The 22,947-nt window shown below is 44.8% G+C and overlaps 2 protein-coding genes across 6 annotated transcripts in view; both read right to left on the reverse strand.

Annotated features, from left to right (window-relative positions):
* Positions 1 to 2,571, reverse strand: part of adar (adenosine deaminase RNA specific) — a 56,831-nt gene extending 54,260 nt beyond the window's left edge. Inside the window, exon 1 of the mRNA XM_068022649.1 lies at positions 2,473 to 2,571. The gene's annotated coding sequence lies outside the window, so the exon portion shown is untranslated. The remainder of the gene's footprint in view (positions 1 to 2,472) is intronic.
* Positions 2,572 to 14,051: 11,480 nt separating this feature from the next.
* The window catches only part of LOC137356830 (small conductance calcium-activated potassium channel protein 3-like), an 81,000-nt gene continuing 72,104 nt past the window's right edge, over positions 14,052 to 22,947 (reverse strand). Inside the window, exons 7-9 of one of the 5 annotated variants that reach the window (XR_010971113.1) lie at positions 21,694 to 21,763; positions 16,894 to 17,645; positions 16,102 to 16,184 (exon numbers count right to left, since the gene is read on the reverse strand). Coding sequence is in view for 4 of the 5 variants with exons in the window: in XM_068022651.1 (XP_067878752.1) it covers positions 17,364 to 17,645; positions 21,694 to 21,763 (352 nt within the window). In the remaining variant the exon portion in view is untranslated. Of the gene's footprint in view, positions 17,646 to 19,107; positions 19,597 to 20,792; positions 20,937 to 21,693; positions 21,764 to 22,947 lie in introns of those variants that run through there. The other 4 variants (XM_068022652.1, XM_068022651.1, XM_068022653.1 and 1 more) reach the window with 4 other exon arrangements.

The raw sequence follows: 22,947 nt of genomic DNA on the forward strand, positions 1-22,947 counted from the left end.
AAGTGCCGTAAGCTGACCACTGGATCATCAAAACCCAACTGGTCCGCTAACATCATTTAGGAAAAGAATCCTGCCACGTCCACTCGGTCTGGCCCGCAATATCAGTTTGACTGTTAATGCCCTCTGAGCAAGTATAAATGGGAACAAATACTCTGTCAGCGTCACCCGTAGCCCAAGATTACAAAAATATTCAAAATAAAAACACACCACAAACCATTTTGAATCCAGAATTATAAGCCTCTAAAATAAATGGAGAACACAACACCATTTGTTTAAAGTAGCAAGTACAATTCAGAGTACATATGATTTCTGATCAGAACTGTAAATATTAATACATGAGGTTTATAAATACTGCAGAGACAAAAATACACATTTGTAAGGTTATTACTTACAATGCCTTTGATCCATAAATGCAAACATACAAAGTAAATGGAAAATTTTAAACATATAAAAAACAATTTGCTGTTTATTTGTGACATCCAGAACTGCAGTCACAAATAGCTGCACAAACGTGATTAAAATTAATTAAACCAAGTTTGAGTCCAAGAGGTAAAAACATTTAAATTATAATTTTACACTGTTAGAATAAATTCACAGCCAAACATCCAGTTTGCAGCTCCCGGAGTTGCATATATTAAAATTAATTATAAAACAATATAAAAGGCACGAGGGAAAAGTCTGCAATTTCTTATACGAAAGAATCTAAGAAATTCAAAATAAATAATAATCGCATACCGTTTACCAAAAGTAACACTAGTAGCATATTTTCTTCAACATCTAAAGTTACAAACTAAGTTCTCTTTATACACAAGTCTAGTGATCAGGTCGTGTCCGTCACACTTGACCATATTGCAAGTATAAAGGGAGCCAGGAAGCCAAGACAGTTCATGTTGGTTCTATACAACAAAGGAATTTACAAGCAGTCACTCATCTATAAAACTTTGTGTCAATGGAAATTACCCTCAGAAATTAGACGTTGTAGCCTTAAAGGACAATCTGAACACAGCTTCTGCTTTGCAGGAAAACAATACACTGTGCCAAACCACAGCTCCAACTTAGCGGCAGAATAGTACATTGTGCCACACTGCTATTCCACCACAGCAGCAGAATAATACTGTACCACAACATTGCTCCGCCTTAACAGCAGAATAATACACTGTGCCACAACACAGCTCTACCGTAGCAATATACATCATGTCATAACATCGCTCCACTTTAGCAGAATACCACCATTCCGTAACTGCTGTGCCCGAGCAGCAGAATACCACCATTCCATAACTCCTGCACCCGAGCAGCGAAATACCACCATTCCGTAACTCCTGCGCCCCAGCAGTGGAATGCTACCATCCCACAACTGCTGCACCCCGAGCAGCGGAATACTACCATCCCACAACCCCCGCCCGCCCCCCGAGCAGCAGAATACTACCATCCCACAACTGCTGCACCCCGAGGAGCGGAATACTACCATCCCACAACCCCCGCCGCCCCCCGAGCAGCAGAATACTACCATCCCACAACTGCTGCACCCCGAGCAGCGGAATACTACCATCCCACAACCCCCGCCCCCCCCCCCCGAGCAGCAGAATACTACCATCCCACAACTGCTGCACCCCGAGCAGCGGAATACTACCATCCCACAAACCACCCCCCTCCCCCGAGCAGCAGAATACTACCATCCCACAACTGCTGCACCCCGAGCAGCGGAATACTACCATCCCATCACCCCCCGGGCGCCTTGGCAGCAGAATAATACATGGTCCTCCCGCCCGTCATCAAACAGGCGCAGGGGGAAGGAAGAAGCGTCCCGCGAATCAAGAACGATCGGAAGCCAACCCGCAGCTTGCAGCAATCTGCCGCCAGCAACAACAACAACGACGACGACGAAAATTTAAGCCTTTCGGCCCCTCCGAAATAAAAAAAATTTAAACGGTTGGGGGGGGGAAAAAAATAAAAAGCCGACTCTGCAATTCGTAGCGAAGGCAGAGAAATAAATCAAAATAAATCGCACTCCTGCAGCACTAACTAATCTCAGATGCATGCACATAGGGGTTAAAAAGTGCTGGGCTGAACACGCGGCCTACCCCCTGTTGGGCTCGAGCTGGGCACGCGGACAGCGCACGCGCCAGGCGCTGCTCCCCCACTTCCCCTCCCCCGCTCGCGGGTTGTCTGCCCCGCGCTCGCTGACACCGCGTTCCAATGACGGTTGGTCCTCCCTCGCCGCCCAGAGGAGGGCCTCGCGTTAGAGGCTCGAGCCGCTTTGATCTCTCTCTCTCTCTCTCTCTCCTCAGGTAAGGCCCGGTTTTTAAAAACAAAATCTATATCTATCCGTAATTTCAAACCGGCTTATTTTTTGTTTTTAAACATCTACGCGCTCCGTCAGGGCGATTTCCCGCGAACATTTACCGGCGAGGCCTGAGCGCCGGTGTTCCTCACCTCCCCCCACCCCCACCCCCACCCCCGGGGGTTTCTTACCGACAGTCTGCATCCCCCGCCCCCGCGCCGCCTTCAGCTCCCGCCGCTCTGATTCGCTCCCGCTTCTTTTTTCTTTTTCCCCCCAGCCCTCCCCCCCCCAAACACACCCGCTCCCTATTGTGTTCCGGCTTCAAATGACAACAACCCCTCCCCCACTCGCCAGCCCTCAACTCGCTCCTCCCCGCCTCCTCCCTTTCTCCCCGACGGAGGCGAAACCGGAACTTGCGTCTTGCTGGCACGCCTGCGCTGAAGCCTTTTTTTTTAAACTGAGGGCGGCCATATTTGATCAAGGCAACACCAAAAAAAAAAAAATCAAACGCCTCTGGTTGCCACTTTATTTAAGGGAATATCGGAAAACAAAAAAATGTTAAGTATCAGACTGCATGCACATTTTTTTTTTGATCTGATGGCAACTGCATCCCCACTTTTTGTTTTAAAAAGAGAAAGACAGCATCTTATGAAGTGGCTGTAACCTCTCAAAGCCCTTCACCAAAACTGATTTGAGTTTCGCAACTTCAAACCAAGAGATTACTCTTGCACAGTTGTGTAAACGCTCCCACAGTACCTAGTGCAGGGGAGTTCAGTCTCCTGCCCCGTTATCCCTCCAATCAACACCTAAAACACAGGACGATCTGGTCATTTATTTATTTGCTGTTTGTGGGATCTTGCGGTGCACGAATTAGCTATTGCTTTTCGGACATGACAAGTGACAACTTCAAAAAGTGCTTTCCAGCCAATGAATTACTAAGTGTGGTGAACAGTGCTATATAAATATGCATCTGTCTTTCACAGAACATAGAATGAAATCCAAACAATTTTGTCCCCTTCTCTCCTGAAGGTGCTCCGTCTCTGGGCTGGAGATTCCTCAAGTACATCTGCCCTTCATTGCCTCACACAAGGTGACCATCTTCCACACCACACAAGCCTAGAGCATTAACTGGTTCTTTGTCCAGCTGAACCAAAATCTTGTCCTCACTGATGTGGAGTCCAGCAGACAGGAAGAATTTTCCCCACACTGACCAATGGGTACACAGACTCAAGATCACACCAACTCCCTTCCTCAGTCAGTTGCCGACAAGATATCACTGACCACACTTTAAAATATATATCAACTGTGAAGCACTTTGGGGACACCAAGGATATAGCGATGCTATAGGAATTGCATTTCAAAATACTTGCTTTTCTGTAGCACCTTTCATGATACTAAAAAAGTGCTGGAAAAAACACACATCTGACAGCATCTGTGGAGAGGGAGAAACAGTTAATGTTTCAGGTCTGACATTTCAGCAGAATACACATTTCATGATCTCAAGACATCCCAAAGCAGTTCATTAACAAACGTCATTGGTTAAATGTGGTCACTGTTGTAATGTGACAAACAGCAGCCAATTTGCACACAGCAAGATCCCACAAATAGCAATATGATAATGACCAGAAGATCTGTTCAGCAATGTTGCTTGAGCAATAAATATTGGTTCCATGACACAAAGGAGAACTCCCCAATAGCACTATTTTTGAAGACTATGGCCACTCAAAGACCTCCGCTCAACACCTCATCCTAAAGGCAGTACATCACTCAATTGTCAGTCTAGGTTGTATACACTCTGGAGACTTGAGAAGAAATGAACTCAACCTTTTCACCCAAGAGGATGGAATGCTACCTTTGAGCCATGGCTGACATTATGAGAATCATTTTGATGCAACTCAGTACATGACCAAGTCTGACTTGACCCAATGCTGAACTTCAAACACCATATTCTTTCCTTCATCAAGACAAGAACTTGCATTTATATAACATGTATATAATGTAGTAAATCCTAAAGCACTTCAAATAAACAAAATCTGACATCAAGCCATAGGTGATCAAGGTGACCAATAAAGGTGCATTTCAAAAGGAGGGAGAAGCAGAGGGGTGAGGAGACAATTCCTAAGTTTAGGTTCTAGAGAATTGAAGGCATGGCCACCAATGGTGGAGCAATATTAAAATTAGCATTAAATTATTAACATTTAATTTGTATGATGGGATAGAAAGCCACATATCCAAAATTGCCAATAAAACACAGCATTGTAAACAGCATAAAATTACAAATAAATATTAATAGACTAGGTGAATGGGCAAAACTGTAGCAAATGGATTTCAATGTAGACAAGTGTGAAATCATTAATTTGGACTAAAAATGATAGAAGAGTACTTTCTAAATGGTGAAAACCACAAACAGTGGAAGCCCAAAGAGACTTGGGGTCCATGTCCATAGATTAAAATGTCGAACAGATACAGAAACTTTAAAAAAAAAAAAAAAAGGGCTAATGGAATGCTGGCCTTGATATCGGAGTGGGTAGGTGTCATACTTCAGCTGTACAAAGCCTTAGGTAGACAACACCAGGAGTACTTGAGCAGTTCTGGGCATCACACCTTATGAAAGCTATATTGACCTTGGGAGGGAGAGTGCAGTGTATATTTACTACAATGATACACAGATACCAAGAGTTAAATTACAGGGAGATTATGGATATCAGGGTTGTATTCCCTGGAATTTAGGTTAAGGGGTGATTTGGTCAAAGTTTAAGAAATTGAAGGGAGCTTCTCTCTACCTCATTCCTACTGGTTGGGGAGTTTACAACTAGAGGGCATAGTCTAAAAGTTACAGCCAGACACTTCTACACAAAGGGTAGTAGAAGTTTGAAACTATTCTGCAAATGACAATTGATATTAAATTAGATGTTAGATTTTAAATCTGAGATTGATAGATTTGTTGCCAAAGGTATTTATAAAAGGTTTTAATATGGGTCAAAGGCAGGTATCTGGAGGTTGCAGATCATTCATGATCTCATTAATGGCAGAACAGGCTTGAGGAGCAATGTCATAGGAGGGATTTGAAAACAAGGTGAAGAATTTTAAAATTGAGGCATTGCCAGAGGAGGAGGCAAGAACAGGGTGATGGGCAACCAAGACTGGAGTTAAAAAAAAACAAATTTGGAGTGGAAAACAATGAGGATGATACAAGCCATCTGCAACAGGACATAGGCTAGCAGAAGGAGTAGACAAAATTTAATAGACATCTGTGAGGTGATGCATTTTTACAGAAGGGATAAAGAGAGGCAATAGAGACTTACTCTAAAGAGTATGCAGGAACAGAGGGACCTGGGGGTGCGTGTGCATCAATCTTTGAGAGCAGTTTGCAAAGCATATGGGATCTTAGCCTTCACGAATTGAGGTTGAGTACCAAAGTGGGGAAAGTATGCTGAACTTTTATAAAGCTCTGGTTAGGCCCCAAATAGAGTATTGCATCTGCTGCTGGTTACCACACTTTAGGAAGAGGTTGCAAAGATTGACCAGAATGATTCCAGGGATGAGAAATTTTAGCAACAAGCTTAGGTTGGAAAGCTGGCATTGTTCTCCCTGGAGCAAAGAAGATTGAGGGGAGATTTGATTGGGGTGTACAAGATTATGACAGACTTAGATAGGTTAGACAAGGAAAAACTGTTCTCATTAATTGATAGCAAAAGGATCAAGATATACAGATTGAAGATTTTGGGCAAGATGCAGGGGGAAAATAAGTTTTTTTTTAAAAAACAAAATCATAGCAAGTGGTAATTGCCTGGAACTTGCTGCCCACAAGAGTGGTGGAAGCAGAGATGATCAGTGGTTTTAAAAGGAAACATGGAGAATGGATACTTGAAAGAAATAAGTTTACATGGCCAAAAGGGTTCAAGCAGGGAAGTGGGACTAACTGGATTGCTCCTGAGAGCTAGCATAGACTCAATGAGCTAAATGGTCTCCTTCTGTGCTACAAATGACTATAATGGCCAGAAAAGTTTTGGATAAGTCCAAGTTTGTTAAGGATGGAAAGTGGAAGGCTGGCTAGAAGAGTATTAGAATTATTAAAATTAGAGGTAACAAAGACATGGATGATTTACAGCCTAACTTCACCACTAAAGCCTCCATCACCATTAACTACCTACATTTCTACTGTACCAACTACATACCGAGGAGCTTTACAGGGCAGAAAATAGCAGACATCTCACCAAAAAAAAAAAAAAACAAACAAATCCTTACTATCAATCAGTTTATATTTTCCACAACACTGTCCCTGAAACACCAGTCCAGAACAAACACTAAATTCTACTGAGCAACTATCAAACCCCCATCAACAACTACCTCTAAAGAAATAAACCTTCTATGAGATGCCAGCCTCAAATTCTACATTTAAATAACAAGGTGATGACATTGTTAGACTAGATTAAATCTCAAAAGGCCAATCAGCTGCCTGACATGGAGCAATCGTTTATAAGTTTCCCAATCAAAGATCTCAGATCATTATTACACTGCAATTTAATACTTTGTCTATTGCAACCAGCCAATGGGATGGCATTGAGATGTACCCTAGTGGCATTAAGACAAGAAACACATGCGACAAGTTAAAGAAAGATTCAGCACAGAAGGAACCCATTGTACTTGTATCTAGACAACCCAATTAATCCTATTCCCCTGGTCATTCCCTTTAGCCCTGTAATTTTTTTTTCCTTTTAAGTATTTATTCAATTCTCTTTTGAATGTTTCTATTGAATCTGCTTCCAATGCCCTTCCAGGAAGTCCATTCCAGATCACAACTCAGTATGTAAAAAAACTGTCACTTCATCTCCCCTCTGGTGTTTTTGTCTGTGTCTTCTGGTCCTTTCTGCCCGTGGAAACAGTTTCTCCTTATTTACTCTAGCAAACAATTCATGATTTTGAACACCATCAAATTTCATTTTAACCTTCTCTGCTCTGAGGAGGACAACCCCAGCTTCTCCGTGCCCTCCCCAAGAGGAAGGTAGTACCAATACCTGTGGTCTATTGCAAAGTATTCGTAGTTACATTATGATCTGAAACTTCAGGATTGCAGATAGGGACGTTGTCCTGCAGTACCCATCAGATACAGGAAGCTTCCAGTGTTCCACTGAGCCCCACATGATCCTGCTCGAATGCACAAGGACTGCAAACAGCGGACAATCTAACACTTTGAGGCATGGGAAATGAGTGATCTAAAAGAAAGACTTGCATTTCTACAGTGCCTTTCACCACCTTAGGACATCCCAAAGTGTTTTATAACCAATGAAGTATTTTTGAAATATAGTCGCTATTATAATGTAGGAAATTCATCCCTGATTAGTTCTGATGAAGGGTCACAGACTTGGGGCATTGACTCTGTTTCTGTCTCTACGGTTGGTGCCGGATCTGCTGCGTGTTTCCAGCGCTTTCTATCATTGGTTCAAGAACATTCTTCTCTCAGGAGAGTGCCTCGAAAAAATCTCAATCTGACCCTCTCCATACTAAAAAAATCCAGCATAATTCTGGAATTATCTATCAAACCACAAATCACCCGCAGTACCCACCACTCCCAGGAAGCAATTCTTGGACACCATGTGCTCATTTCTAATGCCCACATGGGCATTCGCCAGGTTCTAAACCTGGGCAAATGAATTTGCTATCTTGCATGTCTTTATTTGTTCTCAGGAAGTGGGCCAGGCTGGCATATATTGCCCATCCCCAGCTGCTCCTGGAGAAGGTGGTGCTGGGCGTTTCACCTTGAACCACTGCAGTCTGTGTGGCGTTGCTGCTTCCACTATGCAGTTAGGTAGAGAGTTCCAGGATCACCAATGAAGCAATGACCAATATATGTCCAAGTTGAGATGGTGTGTGACTTGGAGGTGATGGTGTTCCCACAACATTAATGCTTGTCCTTTCCAATGGTAGAGGTCACAGTGAAGGGAGGTGCTGTCTAACTTAGTTATTGCTGCATTGCATCCTATAGATCACACACACCACAGACACAGTGTGCTGGTGATGGAGAAGGATATTAAGTCCACTGGCATGGTGGCAATCAACTAAACTACCCTAATTTATATGGTGTAGATCTTCCTGAGTGCTGTTGAGGCTGCCACACCTTTTATTTTAATTCATTCAAAGGGGTGTGGCTTGCTCAGAGGGCAATTACATAGAGTGAGATGAAGTAAGGTAGGAGGAGACTTGTGCAGAGCATATACACCGTCATCGACTAGTTGAGCTCAATGTCCTGTTTCTGTGTCGTATATTTTATTTAATTCTATGGTGTGGGGACTGGAGTCACCTATAGTCCCAGACCAGGTAAGAATGGCAGTTTCCATACCTAAGGGACATTAATCAACCAGTTTAGTTTTTAATGATAATCTGACAGCTTCGTGGTCAGGTTTATTGATTCAAGCTTTTTATTTCCAGATTTTAAAAAATTAATTTAAATTCTCAAACTGCCATGGTGGAATTTAAACATTCTCTGCATTAAATTTTGTTAGATAAGGGAATCAAGGGATATGAGGCAACAGTGGGTAAATGGAGTTAAGATGCAGATTAACCTTTTTGGGAGGTGGGGGGGGGAAGAGGTCCAAATTTCCCTTGTGTGAAAAGTGATTCCTGATTTCACTGCTTAATGGCCTAGCTCTAATTTTAATATCATATCCCCTAATTATTGATATTCCCGCCAGAGGAAATTGTTTCTCCATATCTACATGATCAAATCCTTTTAACTTTTTAAACACCATTCTTTGAGGGAGTTAACTGTTACATGTGTTGTGGCTAAAGGGGAACCGGTGGATGTATTGTACTTAAATTTCCAGAAGGCATTTGATAAGGTGCCACAAAGGTTATTGCAGAAAATAAAAACTCATGATGTAGGGGGTAACATATTGGCATGGATAGAAGATTGGTTAGCTAACAGGAAACAGAGAGTAGGCATAAATGGGTCATTTTCTGGTTGGTAGGATGTAACAAGTGGTGTGCCCAGGGATCGGTGCTGGGGCCTCAATATTTTACAATTTATATCAATGACTTGGATGAAGGGACCGAAGGTATGGTTGCTAAATTTGCTGATGACACAAAGATAGGTAGAAAAGTAACTTGTGAAGAGGACATAAGGAGGCTGCAAAGGGGTATAGATAGGTTCTGTGAGTGGGCAAAGACCTGGAAAATAGAGTATAATGTGGGAAAATGGGAAATTGTCCACTTTGGCAGGAAGAATAAAAAAGAAGCATATTATCTAAATGGTGAGAGATTGCAGAGTTCTGAGATGCAGAGGGATCTGGGTGTCCTCGTACATGAATCGCAAAAGGTTAGTGTGCAGGTACAGCACGTAATTAGGAAAACTAATAGAATGTTATCGTTTATCGCGAGGGGAATTGAATACAAAAGTAGGGAGGTTATGCTTCAGCTATACAGGGCATTGGTGAGACCACATCTGGAGTACTGTGTAGAGTACTGGTCTCCTTATTTGAGGATGTAAATGCGTTAGAGGCAGTACAGAGAAGGTTTACTAGACTAATACCTGGAATGGGCGGGTTGTCTTACGGGGAAAGATTGGACAGACTAGGCTTGTATCCACTGGAATTTAGAAGAGTAAGAGGCGACCTGATTGAAACATATAAGATCCTGAGGGGTCTTGACAGGGTGGATGTGGAAAGGATGTTTCCTCTTGTGGGAGAATCTAGAACTAGGGGTCACTGTTTAAAAATAAGCGATCACGCATTTAAGACAGAGATGAGGAGAAATTTTTTCTCAGAGGGTCGTGAGTCTTTGGAATTCTCTTCCTCAAAAGGCGGTGGAAGCAGAGTCTTTGAACATTTTAAGGCAGTGATAGATAGATTCTTGATAAGCAAGGGGGTGGAAGGTTATCGGGGGTAGGTGGAAATGTGGAGTAATCAGTTCAGCCATGAACTTACTGAATGGCGGAGCAGGCTCGAAGGGCCGAGTGGCCTACTCCTGTTCCTAATTCGTATGTCCATATGTTTGCAAACCCCCAGGAAGAATTTATTGGCGTTGGAGGGGATGCAGCACAGATGCATCAGGGTTACATCAGGGCTTAAAGGGTTAAATTATGAAAAGAGGTTCCATAACCTGTATTACCTTGAGTTTAGAAGTTGGAAGGATGTTTAAAATGATATTGGGCCCAGATCTGCTCTGTCATACCGCTTGCAGCCACAAGAGGACCATCACAGAGCCAAATACAATTCCCCTGACAGGTGAAGGCAGGGAGTCCTCTGCCTCCCCCTGCTGACAGTCCACATCAATGTCTATTCATCAGACTCTTCTCAAGCTAACCAACAACTTTGAATTTATATAGCACCTTTAATGTGGTAAAACATCCCAAGGTGCTTCACATGAGTGTTATCAAACAAAATGTGACACTGAACCACATAAGGAAATTAGGACAAGTGACCAAATGTTTGGTCAAAGAGGTAGGCTTTAAGGAGGGAGCAACTTAAAGGAGGAGAGAGGTCGAAAGGCGGAGAGGTTTAGCAAGGGAATTCCAGAGCTTGGGGCCTAGGCAGCTGAAGGCACGGCTGCCAATGGTGGAGAGACGGAAGTTGGGGATGCTCAACAGGCCAGAACTGGAGGAGCGTGGAGCTCTTGGAGGGTCGTAGAGCTGGAGGAGGTTAGAGATAGGGAGATGTGAGGCCATGGAGGGATTTAAAAACAAGGGTGATAATTTTAAAATTGAACTGTTTCCAAACTGGGAGCCAATGCAAGCAAGCACTGGAGTGATAGGCAAACAGAATTTGGTGCAAATTAGGATACGGGCAGCAGAGTTTTGGATGAGTTCAAGTTTATAGAGGATGGCGGCACAGTGGCACAGTGGCTAGCACTGCAGCCTCACAGCTCCAGCGACCCGGGTTCAATTCTGGGTACTGCCTGTGTGGAGTTTGCAAGTTCTCCCTGTGTCTGCGTGGGTTTCCTCCGGGTGCTCCGGTTTCCTCCCACAGCCAAAAGACTTGCAGGTTGATAGGTAAATTGGCCATTATAAATCGCCCCTAGTATAGGTAGGTGGTAGGGAAATATAGGGACAGGTGGGGATGTGGTAGGAATATGGAATTAGTGTAAATGGGTGGTTGATGGTCGGCACAGACTTGATTTCAATGCTGAATAGCCTAACTCTAATTTTAAGATTATACACCCTTGTTCTGGATTCCCTACCAGTTTTTTTTTAAACTCATCACTCCAGGAATAGAGAATTTTATCTATGAGAAAAGATGGATAGGTTGGGGTTGTTTTCTTTGGAGCACAGGAGGCTGAGGGGAGATTTAATCAAAGTTATGAGCGGCATGGACAGAGTGGATAGTCAGAAGCTTTTTCCCAGGGTGGAAGAGTCAGTTACTAGGGGACATAGGTTTAAGGTGCGAGGGGCAAAGTTTAGAGGGGATGTGCGAGGCAAGTTTTTTTTACACAGAGGGTGGTGAGTGCCTGGAACTTGCTGCCGGGGGAGGTGGTGGAAGCAGGTACGATAGCGACGTTTAAGAGACATCTTGACAAATACATGAATAGGATGGGAATAGAGGGATATGGGCCCCGGAAGTGCAGAAGGTTTTAGTTTCGGCAGGCCTCAAGATCGGCGCAGGCTTGGAGGGCCGACTGGCCTGTTCCTGTGCTGTACTGTTCTTTGCTCATAAAATTGAGGGGCCTAGATAGAATGGATAGGAACGATGTTTTTCTGTTCAGAGAGTCAATAATTGGTAGAAGGAATAGAGAGGATTTGAGGAGAATTTGTTTTAAGCCAGATAGTAGTGGGGGTCTGGAACTCCCTGCCTGAAGTGGTGGTAGAGGCAGAAGCCCTCATCGCATTTAAAAACTACTTGGACATGCACTTTAGCTGCTGTAACCTGCGAGGCTACCGAGCAAGAGCTGGAAGGCGGGATGAAGGTGGAAAATTCTTTCTCAGCTGGCATAGACACAATGGGCCGAATGGCCACCTCTTGTGCCATAAATTTTTCAATGTTTCTAAATCCTTTTATCATTTTAAACACCTCAATCTTCCATAGTCTACGGGATATGCATCCTGGCCTCGTGATTTAACCCTTCAAGCACCAGTATCAATCTGGTTAATCTGTACTGCATCCCTTCCAATGCCAATATATCCATTCCTGCATTGCAGTGCGCAGGATTGAACGCAGTACTCCAGATGGCATCTGACCAAAGTCCTGTAGACTGAAGCACAACTTGCACCTTTTAATATTTCAGTACCCTTGTGTATTAACAGCTTAAAGTTCTGGGAGAGAATAAACAGCCAGATACTCAGTTGGTTAGGTTCCAAAGCCTTTAATGAATATCCTTCGATATGAAGACCCCTTAGCTTGAAGTCCAAGGCACTTTGTACAGTGAACAGGTTTAAACCATTGATTAGACAGTGTCTGATTTTGGCAACAAACACACTGCACACATGACCAAAACAAAGCCAAGAACCAGATGGGAATGGAAAGTGGGTGACCAAGCATTATATTAGATGTTTGCAATCATTGTCACATATTTCAGCTTGTTTAGTGGTGGGAATAAAAGGACAAGAGGTTGGAGAGACTGGGAAATAAAACATTTCCAGCCCAGCAACACCTCTGCATCCACCTTCCTGCCCAAATGTACGACCTACTGTTGCAGACTGATAGCCATTTTTAGTGTACAACACTAGGCCCCATTATCCCAAACTGATAACCATTTGTAGTGTACATCATTTGATTCCATTGGCCCAAATGTGCAGCCCAGTGTGCTACTGAAAGATGTAGCACAGGAAGGATCCAGATTCAATTCTTAGTCTGTGATGAGTTAGTTGAGCAGGGAGCAGTTAGAGCAGGGAGTGGCAATCGGGGATGACAATTGTTCTTGGTATCGCTGGGGGTAAAGATGAAGAAAAGCAGGGCTCTCACTATTGACCCCTATCCAGTGACACCCTGGTTTACATTCCGAGGATTAGTGACCTCTGCTCCTCACCCAAATGGCCATTCTCCATACATAAGCCTTGGTGGTGAGTGCAGGCAGGATGTTCAACCATAATGGGCCTCACCAACCAAGCACAAGCACTTGATATCCACACATAAACACAACCCCCTGTCACTGGGTAGTGATCAAAGGTGGGGAGGTTGAGGGGCAGGGGGGGGGGGAAAGAACCTGGCTGATTAAGCCCCTCCTCAGCTTAGGGATCTTGAGGCCAACCGTAACACTTTTGCCACTGCTCCACCTAAGGAAAGCCAACTCATTGCAGACCAGAGACGGAATCTGAGATCCCCTGTTTGACTCAGTACTACACTGGGGAGGGTGTTTACATTCAGGTATCAGGAGAATTCTGTACCTCGGTTTTGTCCCAATATAAATGAATGGCATATATATATATAATATATATATCGATGCCAGTCAGAATAGCAGGAAACAACTTATACACACACGCACTTAATAATCTGCAGAAAGTAGTTCAAATTAAATCATCTCCAGATGACAGAAGAATGGTATTTTTATTCCATTTTTAATCAATCTGACTTAAAGGGATGATCCCGAACTTTGGCTGAACCACTTTTTAAAATACTTTTAAATTTGCCGTACAGATAAAAAAATAAAAAAATCTCTAATAGTCTGACCAAGGTTAGGGTATTTGGATATTGCAAACAGTTATCCAGGCAGTTAATAGAAGGATAATTCTAGCTTTTAAGCCGTGCAATTCTAAACAAGTTATCGTTATATAGTCCGCTGCAGACTGTTACCTGATTTCCTTCGTGCTGTTATTCATGGCTTGTCACTGCCTTTATTTCGCCCCCCCCCCCCCACCACCCCCAGTCCTCTATCCTTGTTCCCCTTCCGTGTCAATGACCTCCTTCACTTACTCGAGATGAAATTAGAAACAGGCACAATCACATTTCCCGTCTGTTATACCACACAGCTGACATTCAATTCTATTGCAGTCACTGGAACTGAATATCAGGTGGAGTGTGCAGCAGGTGACCTCTGAACTCTCCTCATCGTCCCTCCTAAATGCCCAACCGGCCTTATCCTGTCCCTCCATCCTACATACCCTCACTGAGATGGAATCTAGACTCATCACACCTTCTCCTATTCTAACTCACCCATTCCCTGGGATCTCAAATCACATCCCCACCCATGTCCAATTTCACCCCCCCCACTTTATTTTTAACTAATGATTCTACTCTATGCTGATCACTTCCCTTCAGATTCCACTCTCCCTTTCTGCATACAACCTCTCATGAGGCCCGTTTCTATCAGCTCTTTGAGCCCACAGTCTCTCTGTGACTTTTGCCCAACCACCCACTTTCACAAGTCTCACCTCTGCTCAGGACAGGATGCCAGATAAAGTTGTCCTCTGATCAGTGGTCTCTCTCCCACCTCTCGTCTTTAACATAATGGGCCCGGTTTTAAATCTGTGTAAGTGAATGGGTTTCGAGTGAGTTAAAATTGCACCCAAATTCTCTGTTCCAAGCTCTTTTCTTTCTATTTATCAGTCCTGAGATCAGTGCTCTTCTGAACTCTTCTCTCATCCCTCCCAAGCTCCCAAACTGTTCCCTGTCCTGCCTGATCCCTGCATCCACACTATGTTGAAATTCAGACTTAGTTCACCATCTCCTCATTTAACTCATTCCTGCCCAGGACCTCAAACACGTGGATCTCCTTCCCCTCCCTCAGCCTTTTCTTTTAAAACCTGCAGGTTTTAAAATCCAAGCTTGCTGTCCAGAAAAGCTATTTCTTTCCTACAGTTTTCAATCTTGGTGGGGTTTTTGCAATGTGTGTCTTCACTGTTTAGGCTGCCCAATGCCCCTGCCCCAACCTATCCCTCCAAGCCAGAGACATGACATCAGAGAGGCACGAATGAGACAAGGGCAGGAGGAAAAGCATACAGTAACTGAATCACGTACCCAAACACCAGACAATCCAGGGCTGCCACGAGCATCTCCATCTTTGAAAAATTATTCTCATGGGCTCTTGGCAAGATGGACAAGCTTTCCCCCAATTATCCAGCATCTTCCACAAAATCATTGAATGATACAGAACAGAAGGAGGTCATTCGCTCCATCGTGCCTGTGCTGGTTCTCTTTGAAAGAGCTATCCAATTAGTGCCACATTACTTTCACCTTAGTTCCAAATTGTGTTTCATCAGAATTCCAACAGGAGAAAAGGGAATATTGATCAGGTTAAGAAAAGTGACTGAAGGGGGAAATCAAGAAGTTTTGGGCAAAGGGAAATCTGCTTTAAAATTAATTTCTGTCTTTGGTCTTGGAGAAGGAATAGGGTGGACGAGGGGTTAACCCTGCTAGCCTTTCCATTCCTGGTCACCGTCCGGTCGGTGGATCAGCCAGAAGATGAGATACACATGGACATTGGACAGATTCGGCTGCAATGCCTTCCAGGGGCAAATATCCCGCCATCACTCACCATCTGGACTCACGCATGAAGAATGGGCACTGCTAGGAGTGGGGGTGGAGGGGGGCCCGGGGGGGTGCAGTCAATGTCCGTGGAGCCTGTATTCTCCCCAACTCCCCTGCAACCTCCCACCCCAGTGTGAATCAGGAGAGGAAATGGGAAGTTAAAAACAAAAATTAGCTTAACCACACTGTTGCCTACTCTGGTTTAAGCTAATTTTTCACACAGAATGTGGCGAGAGTCTATTGCCAGCCCTGGACAGTTTAACAGCTGCAAAATACTGAAGCAAATCCATCACCATTATACTGATACAGAGTGAATAGACATCCTGTTAAGTAGTCCCTTTGGGTTTTCAACATTCTTCTCCAAGTAGTCAGGTTAACCTTTCATTTTGTCTGTGTAATGAAGGAATGAGGCATCGCAGAGGCAAGGTGCGACTACATTTTTTGTTATGCCCACGAGTGGCCTGTTCCTGTGCTGTAAGTTCTATGTAATTTCTAAGTAGTAGTCTCTCCTATATAAAAAAAACAAGTTTTGAAAGCGTCTGACAATGGTGTCTCTATCTCTCCCTCACTGTGCCGCCTCACACAGTGCAGGGTCCCCTCTCCTTGTTCAACTCGCTCACGCCGTCCCCAGAACGTCAGACAAAACATTTGCATAAAATCAAATTTTCTGTTGTCATTGCATCGCAGTGGGAACAGAAGGATTGTTGCTGCTGGCTCTTTTTTTTAAAAAAGAAAGCTGAAAGAGCTCAATCAAAATGCCAGAAGAAAAAGCCAAGTACTTTTTCTCCCCTTCACCCCTGCTTGTTGGACAATTTCCTCATCAGGAATCGCTGTCTTTTTTATGTTGAATCTGGATGAACGACCAGTTAAACTGTGTTTTTTGGCTGAGGGAGGACCTTTGGCCCCAGGACACCGGGGAGAACTCCCCGCCTAACCAAGGAGGCCATTCAGCCCACCCGCAGCTCAGCTGTGGGATCTTTAATATCCACCTGGACAGGCAATCGGTTTGATCTCTCCTCCGAATCGGGTGGATTCACTGACTGATGCACTGGAGCGTTGGTCAGCTTGGATCATGGGCTCAAACTTTGAAGTGGGACTGGAACGCACAGCCTCCTGTGTGTGACTAACCAAACCAAGCTAAGCCAGGCAGGGAAATGCTGAGACTCACATCCACCAGTGAAGAAGCATGGCGTCTTGTTGTGCTTATCTTTTTCTTACCTTTTCTTTTAAAAAATATAGTTTGGCGACAGGAAGGCTCCCAGTCAGCTCTTCTCCCAGTGATGAGCACAGTTTTTGTTGTTGTTTGAAAACACCTGCGTCTCCACTCCTGTTAGAAGGCAATCCTCAATTCCATTCTTGACCAGCGAAACCAGCCCTGCAACCAGCACACTGACTCTTCTTTCTTCATAACTGAACATGACCTTTTTTTCTTCACCTGGCAGCAACTTGGAGGGAGTTGAGAGGTCGGGGTGTGCAGGGGGAGCCACAGAGAGGGACAACATGGAGTGTCAGCACCCCTTGGGCCAGTGGTGGGGGCGGGGGGAGACAGTGCCAAGTTTGATGAGAGGTCTGATCCTATATGCCTGCATCCTCATACCTTCCCGCTCGGAGAGCCAGCCGGGAGGAGGGTGGTGAAGTGGGTGGGGGTAGGGGAATGGGAAGTCACTCCTGGTCCAAGGTTCAGGACCCTAACAGCTGCTGGAGCTGGTGCAAGGGGTCGGGAAGGAGGCAGAACTGAGTCCCAGCTGGCTGTCAGAGTGCTGGGAGTCGCCATGGGCACTGCCCACCTCGGTGATGGCACTGAGGAGCTGCTGCTGCTGCTGCTGCAGGGTGTTGGCGATCAGCCCTGGCAAGGCGTGGAAGCTGCTCGTCAGCCCCTCCAGCTTGTTCTCCAGGCTCATGATCTGCTTCTCCAGGTCCTCACCACGATCGTTCAGCTCAGTGATCAGGTCATACATAATCGTCTGCATCTGGGACACACAAACACACACAAGAAGAGCAGTTGCATTTAGTATCAGAGCTGCTTGGAGGGATGGCCAGGGATTGGCAGCATTCCTTCTACCCTCATCTCCACGCTGCTCTCCCTCACTAGAAAGTTAAAATCATAGAATGTTTAAGGCACAGAAAGAGGCCACTTGGCCCATCGTTTCTGTGCTGGCCAAAAAACGATCCACACCTATTCTAATCTCACCTTCCAGCATTTGGTCTGTAGCCCTGCCGCTTACAGCACTTGAGGTGCATATCCAGACTCTTTTTGAATGAGTTGAGGGTTTCTGCCTCACCTACCCTTTCAGGCGGTGAGTCCCAGACTCCCACCATCCTCAGTGAAAAAGTTTTTCCTCATCTCCCCTCTAATTTTTCTACCAATCACTTTAAATCTATGTCCCCCTCGTCACTGACCTCTCAGTTAAGGTGAACAGACCCTTCACCTCCACTCTATCCAGGCCCCTCAAAATTCTGTACATTTCAATCAGATCTCTCCTCAGCCTTCTCTGTTCCAAGGAGAACAACCCCAGCCTATCCAATCTTTCCTCATAGCTGCATTTTTCCAGTCCTGGCAACATCCTCGTAAATCTCCTCTGTACCCTCGCTAGTGCAATTACATCCTTTCTGTAATGAGGTGACCAGAATTGCACACAGTACTCAAGTCGTGGCCTAACCAATGAGTTATACAGTTCCAGCATAACCTCCCTGCTCTTGTATTCTATACCTCAGCTAATAAAGGAAAGGATTCCATATGCCTTCTTAACCACCTCATCAACCTGTCCTGCTACCTTCAGGGATCTGTGGACATTCACTCCAAGGTCCCTCACTTCCTCTACACTTCTCAGTGTTTTCCCATTAATCGTGTATTCCTTTGCCTTGTTTGACCTCCCCAAATGCATCACTTCACACTTCTCCAAGTTGAATTCCATTTGCCACTTTTCTGCCCATCTGACCAGACCATCAATATCTTCCTGCAGCCTACAGCTATCCTCCTCACTATCTACCACACGGCCAATCTTTGTGTCGTCTGCAAACTTCTTGATCATGCCCCCTACATTTACATCCAAATCATTAATATATAATGTAATATAATAATAGTTATATATATTAATGTTATATTATAAGACCACATACGTCCAACTCCTTAACATCGCCTATCTCTGCCTCATTCAGTCTGCTGCGGAAACCCCCATCCATACTTTGTATCTCCAAACTCCAACTATTCCAATGCTCTTCTGGCAGCCTACCACCCTCTGTTAACTACAGCTCATCCAAAACTCTATGGCTCATATCTAACTCGCACCAAGTCCCTTTCACCTATCACCTCCTCTGCCTGTGCTCCTGGTCTGGAAACTCCACGAATTTAAAATTCTCATCTTCCTGTTCAAATCCCTACATGGCTTTGTACACCCACCCCATCCCCCAATCTCTTAACCTCCCCCAGCTTGACAACCCTCTGAGATCTCTGTGTTCCTCCAATTCTGGCCTCTTGTGCATCCCCCAATTCCCTCCTTCACCATTGGTGGCTGTGCCTCCAGCTGCCTGGGTCCGAATCTCTGAAATGCTCCCTTCCCCAAAAGCTTTAAACCCTCCTTAAAACTTCTTCTTTGATTAATCTTTTGGTCACCTGTCCTAATATCTCTTTATGTGGCGCGGTGTCTAATTTTGTCTGGTAATACCCCTGTGAAGTACCTTTGAACATTTTTACTATGTTAAAGGCATGAGATAAATACAAGTTGCTGTTGTTGGTGGAAGTTACTAGTGAATTTGTTTCCACTGCCCTTTCAGGCAGTACATTTCAGATCATAACAAAAGAAATTCTCATCTCCCGCTGGTTCCCCGAAAGATGCTGTCTGAAGCTGTCTAAAGGTGTTGTCAGCATTTTCTGTTTTCCTCGCAGATTTCCAGCATCTGTAGAATTTTGCTTGTTTTTTCCTACATGAAATGAGTTGAACAGTTTCAAGGATCCTTATTACTCTGTGTCTAACCGCTGCAGTTCCTGAGCTGGGAATTCTTGACACTGACACAGCATCACAAAGGTAGGAAAATTCTCCTATTTCCAACACTAATATCTCTTGATCAGGGTAGGGTAAAGCAAAAATTTCACAAACTACCACTAAAATGAGATTTCTTCATTAAATTGGGATTACCCACTTGTAATTTACCTTGGAGACCTCACGGTGGCATCATGCACTCAGGAAATAAATCAGTCTCCTCCTCTCAGACCTCAGCACAGAATCTGAACACTTCACAACATAGCAGCATTAATCGGAGTGGTCGCTGGCAACAGTAACAACTGACACAATGTTAGCCAGTGCCCCTATATATCCCACTCCGCCACTGCCCCTATATATCCCACTCCGCCACTGCCCCTATATATCCCACTCCGCCACTGCCCCTATATATCCCACTCCGCCACTGCCCCTATATATCCCACTCCGCCACTGCTACCCCCCCGTATATCTCACACCATCACTGCACCTATATCTCCCACTCCGTCACTGCCCCGATATATCCCACTCCGCCACTGCCACCCACCCCCATGTATCTCACACCGCCATTGTCCCTGTATTTTTCACACCATTAATGCCCCTTTTGTATCTCACTCCACCATTGTTCCCTGTATCTGTCACTCCGTTACCGCCCCCTGTGTATTCCATTATATCATCACAACTTCAGGATGTCCCAAAGTGCTTGAAGCCAATGAAGTACTTTTGAAGTGTAATTTATGCAAAGCAAGATCCCACCACATTGTGGTAATGACCAGACAATCTATTTTAGTGATGTTGGTTGAGGGATAAATATTGGCCAGGACACCAGACAGAATTCCCCTAATCTTCGTCCACCTGGGAGGGCACCTGGTTTGATGTCTCATCCAAAAGGTGGCACCTCTGACAGTGCAGCGCTCCCTCAGTACTGCACTGGGATTGCCAGCCCTGGATTATGCTTGAACCCACAACCATGCTGCTGCAGAGGCGAGAGTGCTATCCACTGAGCTATGGCTGAAGATACAGCATGGATTAGTTAGAGAGTAGATTTCCCTGTACTGCTCCTTCTAGAAAGGACAAGGGGGAAAAAAAAGACACCAGCTTTACCCGCTGTTTCCACCATGAATTAAACCCTGAAAGATCAGTTTTATTGGTGCCATTTTATTCCTGCAAGCACTTAAAATAAAATAACATGAAATACGTTTTGAGTAGCTGTGCATTTTGGAGACAGTCCCTGCGTTGGCCGTTCCTGGTGTTAAAGGATTTCTAATCGAATTAAATAATGATCTGCAATTGGATTAAAAACCTGCTCGTTACCATAGCCACAATCAGGGGGCAGAGGTGAAAGAAAACGACAGGCAGGTAAATGAAATGAGATGGAATGGCCGGTGGGATTAACCAAGCACAAACTGAGACATTCCTGCCACACAGCTGTAATCCTCTAATAATTTAAAGCATGCTTTTAACTCCAGCCTAATGCCACTGTGCAGCTTCAGAATAATCCCCTCATTACGCCTGTATCCGAATCTCGTGACAGCGTTAAGTTGCTGCCGATTCTTGTCCCAACTGCACTTCTCCTGCCTTCAATCCCTGTCGTCCTCCTCTCCCAAAGCTGCAGACCCTCACTGGTGGAGCTCCCCTTCCCAACCCATGTACCTGGTCCAAGTGACCCTTCTTCACTTGTGAGGCCAGACAGTCATTGACGGTTGGCAATCGAGGACAGCATCACAGCCGAGCTCACCTTCAGCTGACGTCTGGTTTGGGGCGGGTGAGGGTGTGTGGTCACCAGAAAACGATTTTTTTTCCCCCCCTGTCCTGATCTCAGGGGCACTAAAGCCAACTGGACCACCTGCTGAGGCCAGCTGACTTAACGCATACCAGGGATGGAACCTGGCATCTTACTTTTCTGTGTGGCTCAATACCCGTTACCAATTGAGGCATTAAGGGAGCAAGACAAAATTGCGTGGAATCACAGAGAGGCCTGAGGGACTGTAAGCTGTCCCACCCTTCCCAGAAGAGTTTTGTTTCTTTCCATGACTATTACCTTTGAGAGATCGACCAGAGTGTTTGCCTGGTCATTGAGTTTCCTTTGCTCCATCTTCACATTACGAAGCCTGTGGGATAAACAGAAAAATACAGATCTTTGCAACTGTTGAAGGCTCCAAATATGAACACTCTCACTAACCCCCTCAACCCATATGTGTATCTCGAACTATCCTCCTTGGACAGGGCAGGATATCTGAAGTCATGAAAAGCGGTAAAGAGATCAACTATGAACAGGAAGCGGCCATTCAGCCCCTCAAGTCTGTTCCGCCATTCAATCAGATCATGGTGGACCTCCACCTCAAATCCATTTTCCCACCTTTGCTCCATGTCCCTTGATAACCTTACACAACAAGAATATATCAACCTCCGACTTGAAAGCTGCAAACTGACCTCCAGCATCTCTGGCCATTTGTGGACAGAGTTACAAATTTCCACAACCCTTTGTAAGAAACAGGCTTTCTGACATCTCCCCTGAATGGCCTAGCTCTAAATGTAAGATCATTCTGCCATGAGCGGAAATAGTTTCTCTGTATCTACACGATTGAAACCCTGAATTATTTTAAACACTTCAATTAAATCACCCCTTAATCTTCTATAATCAAGGAAATATAAGCCATGCTTATAAAACCTGTTCCCATAATTTAACCCATTAGCCCAGTACCATTCTGGTGAATCTGCGCTGCACCCCTCCAAGGCCACTGTATCCATTTTGAAGTTCAGCAGTACTGAACAGGATTCTTAGTGCCTGTCCATGACGAAGCCCCATCCCTACAGCATTATGACTGAGATAGGCAACTTGCTGGGCGTCACTGAGCCACTTGCCACTCAACAGCTCTGTGTGCCACCCTACTTTTCAGCAAATTCACATCTGGAGTATTGTGTGCAGTTTTGGTCTCCTTATCTGAGGAAGGATGTTCTTGCCATGGAGGGAGTGCAAAGAAGATTTACTAGGCTGATTCCTGGGATGGCAGGATTGAGGTAATGGAGAGATTGGGTCAACTCAGCCTATATTCACCGGAGTTTAGAAGAATGAGAGGGGATCTCATAGAAACCTACAAAATTTGAACAGGACTAGACAGGCAGGATGCAGGGAGGATGTTCCCGATGGCTGGGGAGTCCAGAATCAGGGGTCACAGTCTCAGGATACGGGGTATGACATTTAGAACCGAGATGAGGAGAGATTTCTTCACTCAGAGGGTGGTGAACCAGTGGAATTCTCTACCACAGAAGGCAGTGGAGGCCAAGTCATTAA

Source organism: Heterodontus francisci, chromosome 46, assembly GCF_036365525.1.
Source record: "Heterodontus francisci isolate sHetFra1 chromosome 46, sHetFra1.hap1, whole genome shotgun sequence".
Classification (NCBI taxonomy): Eukaryota; Metazoa; Chordata; class Chondrichthyes; order Heterodontiformes; family Heterodontidae; genus Heterodontus; species Heterodontus francisci.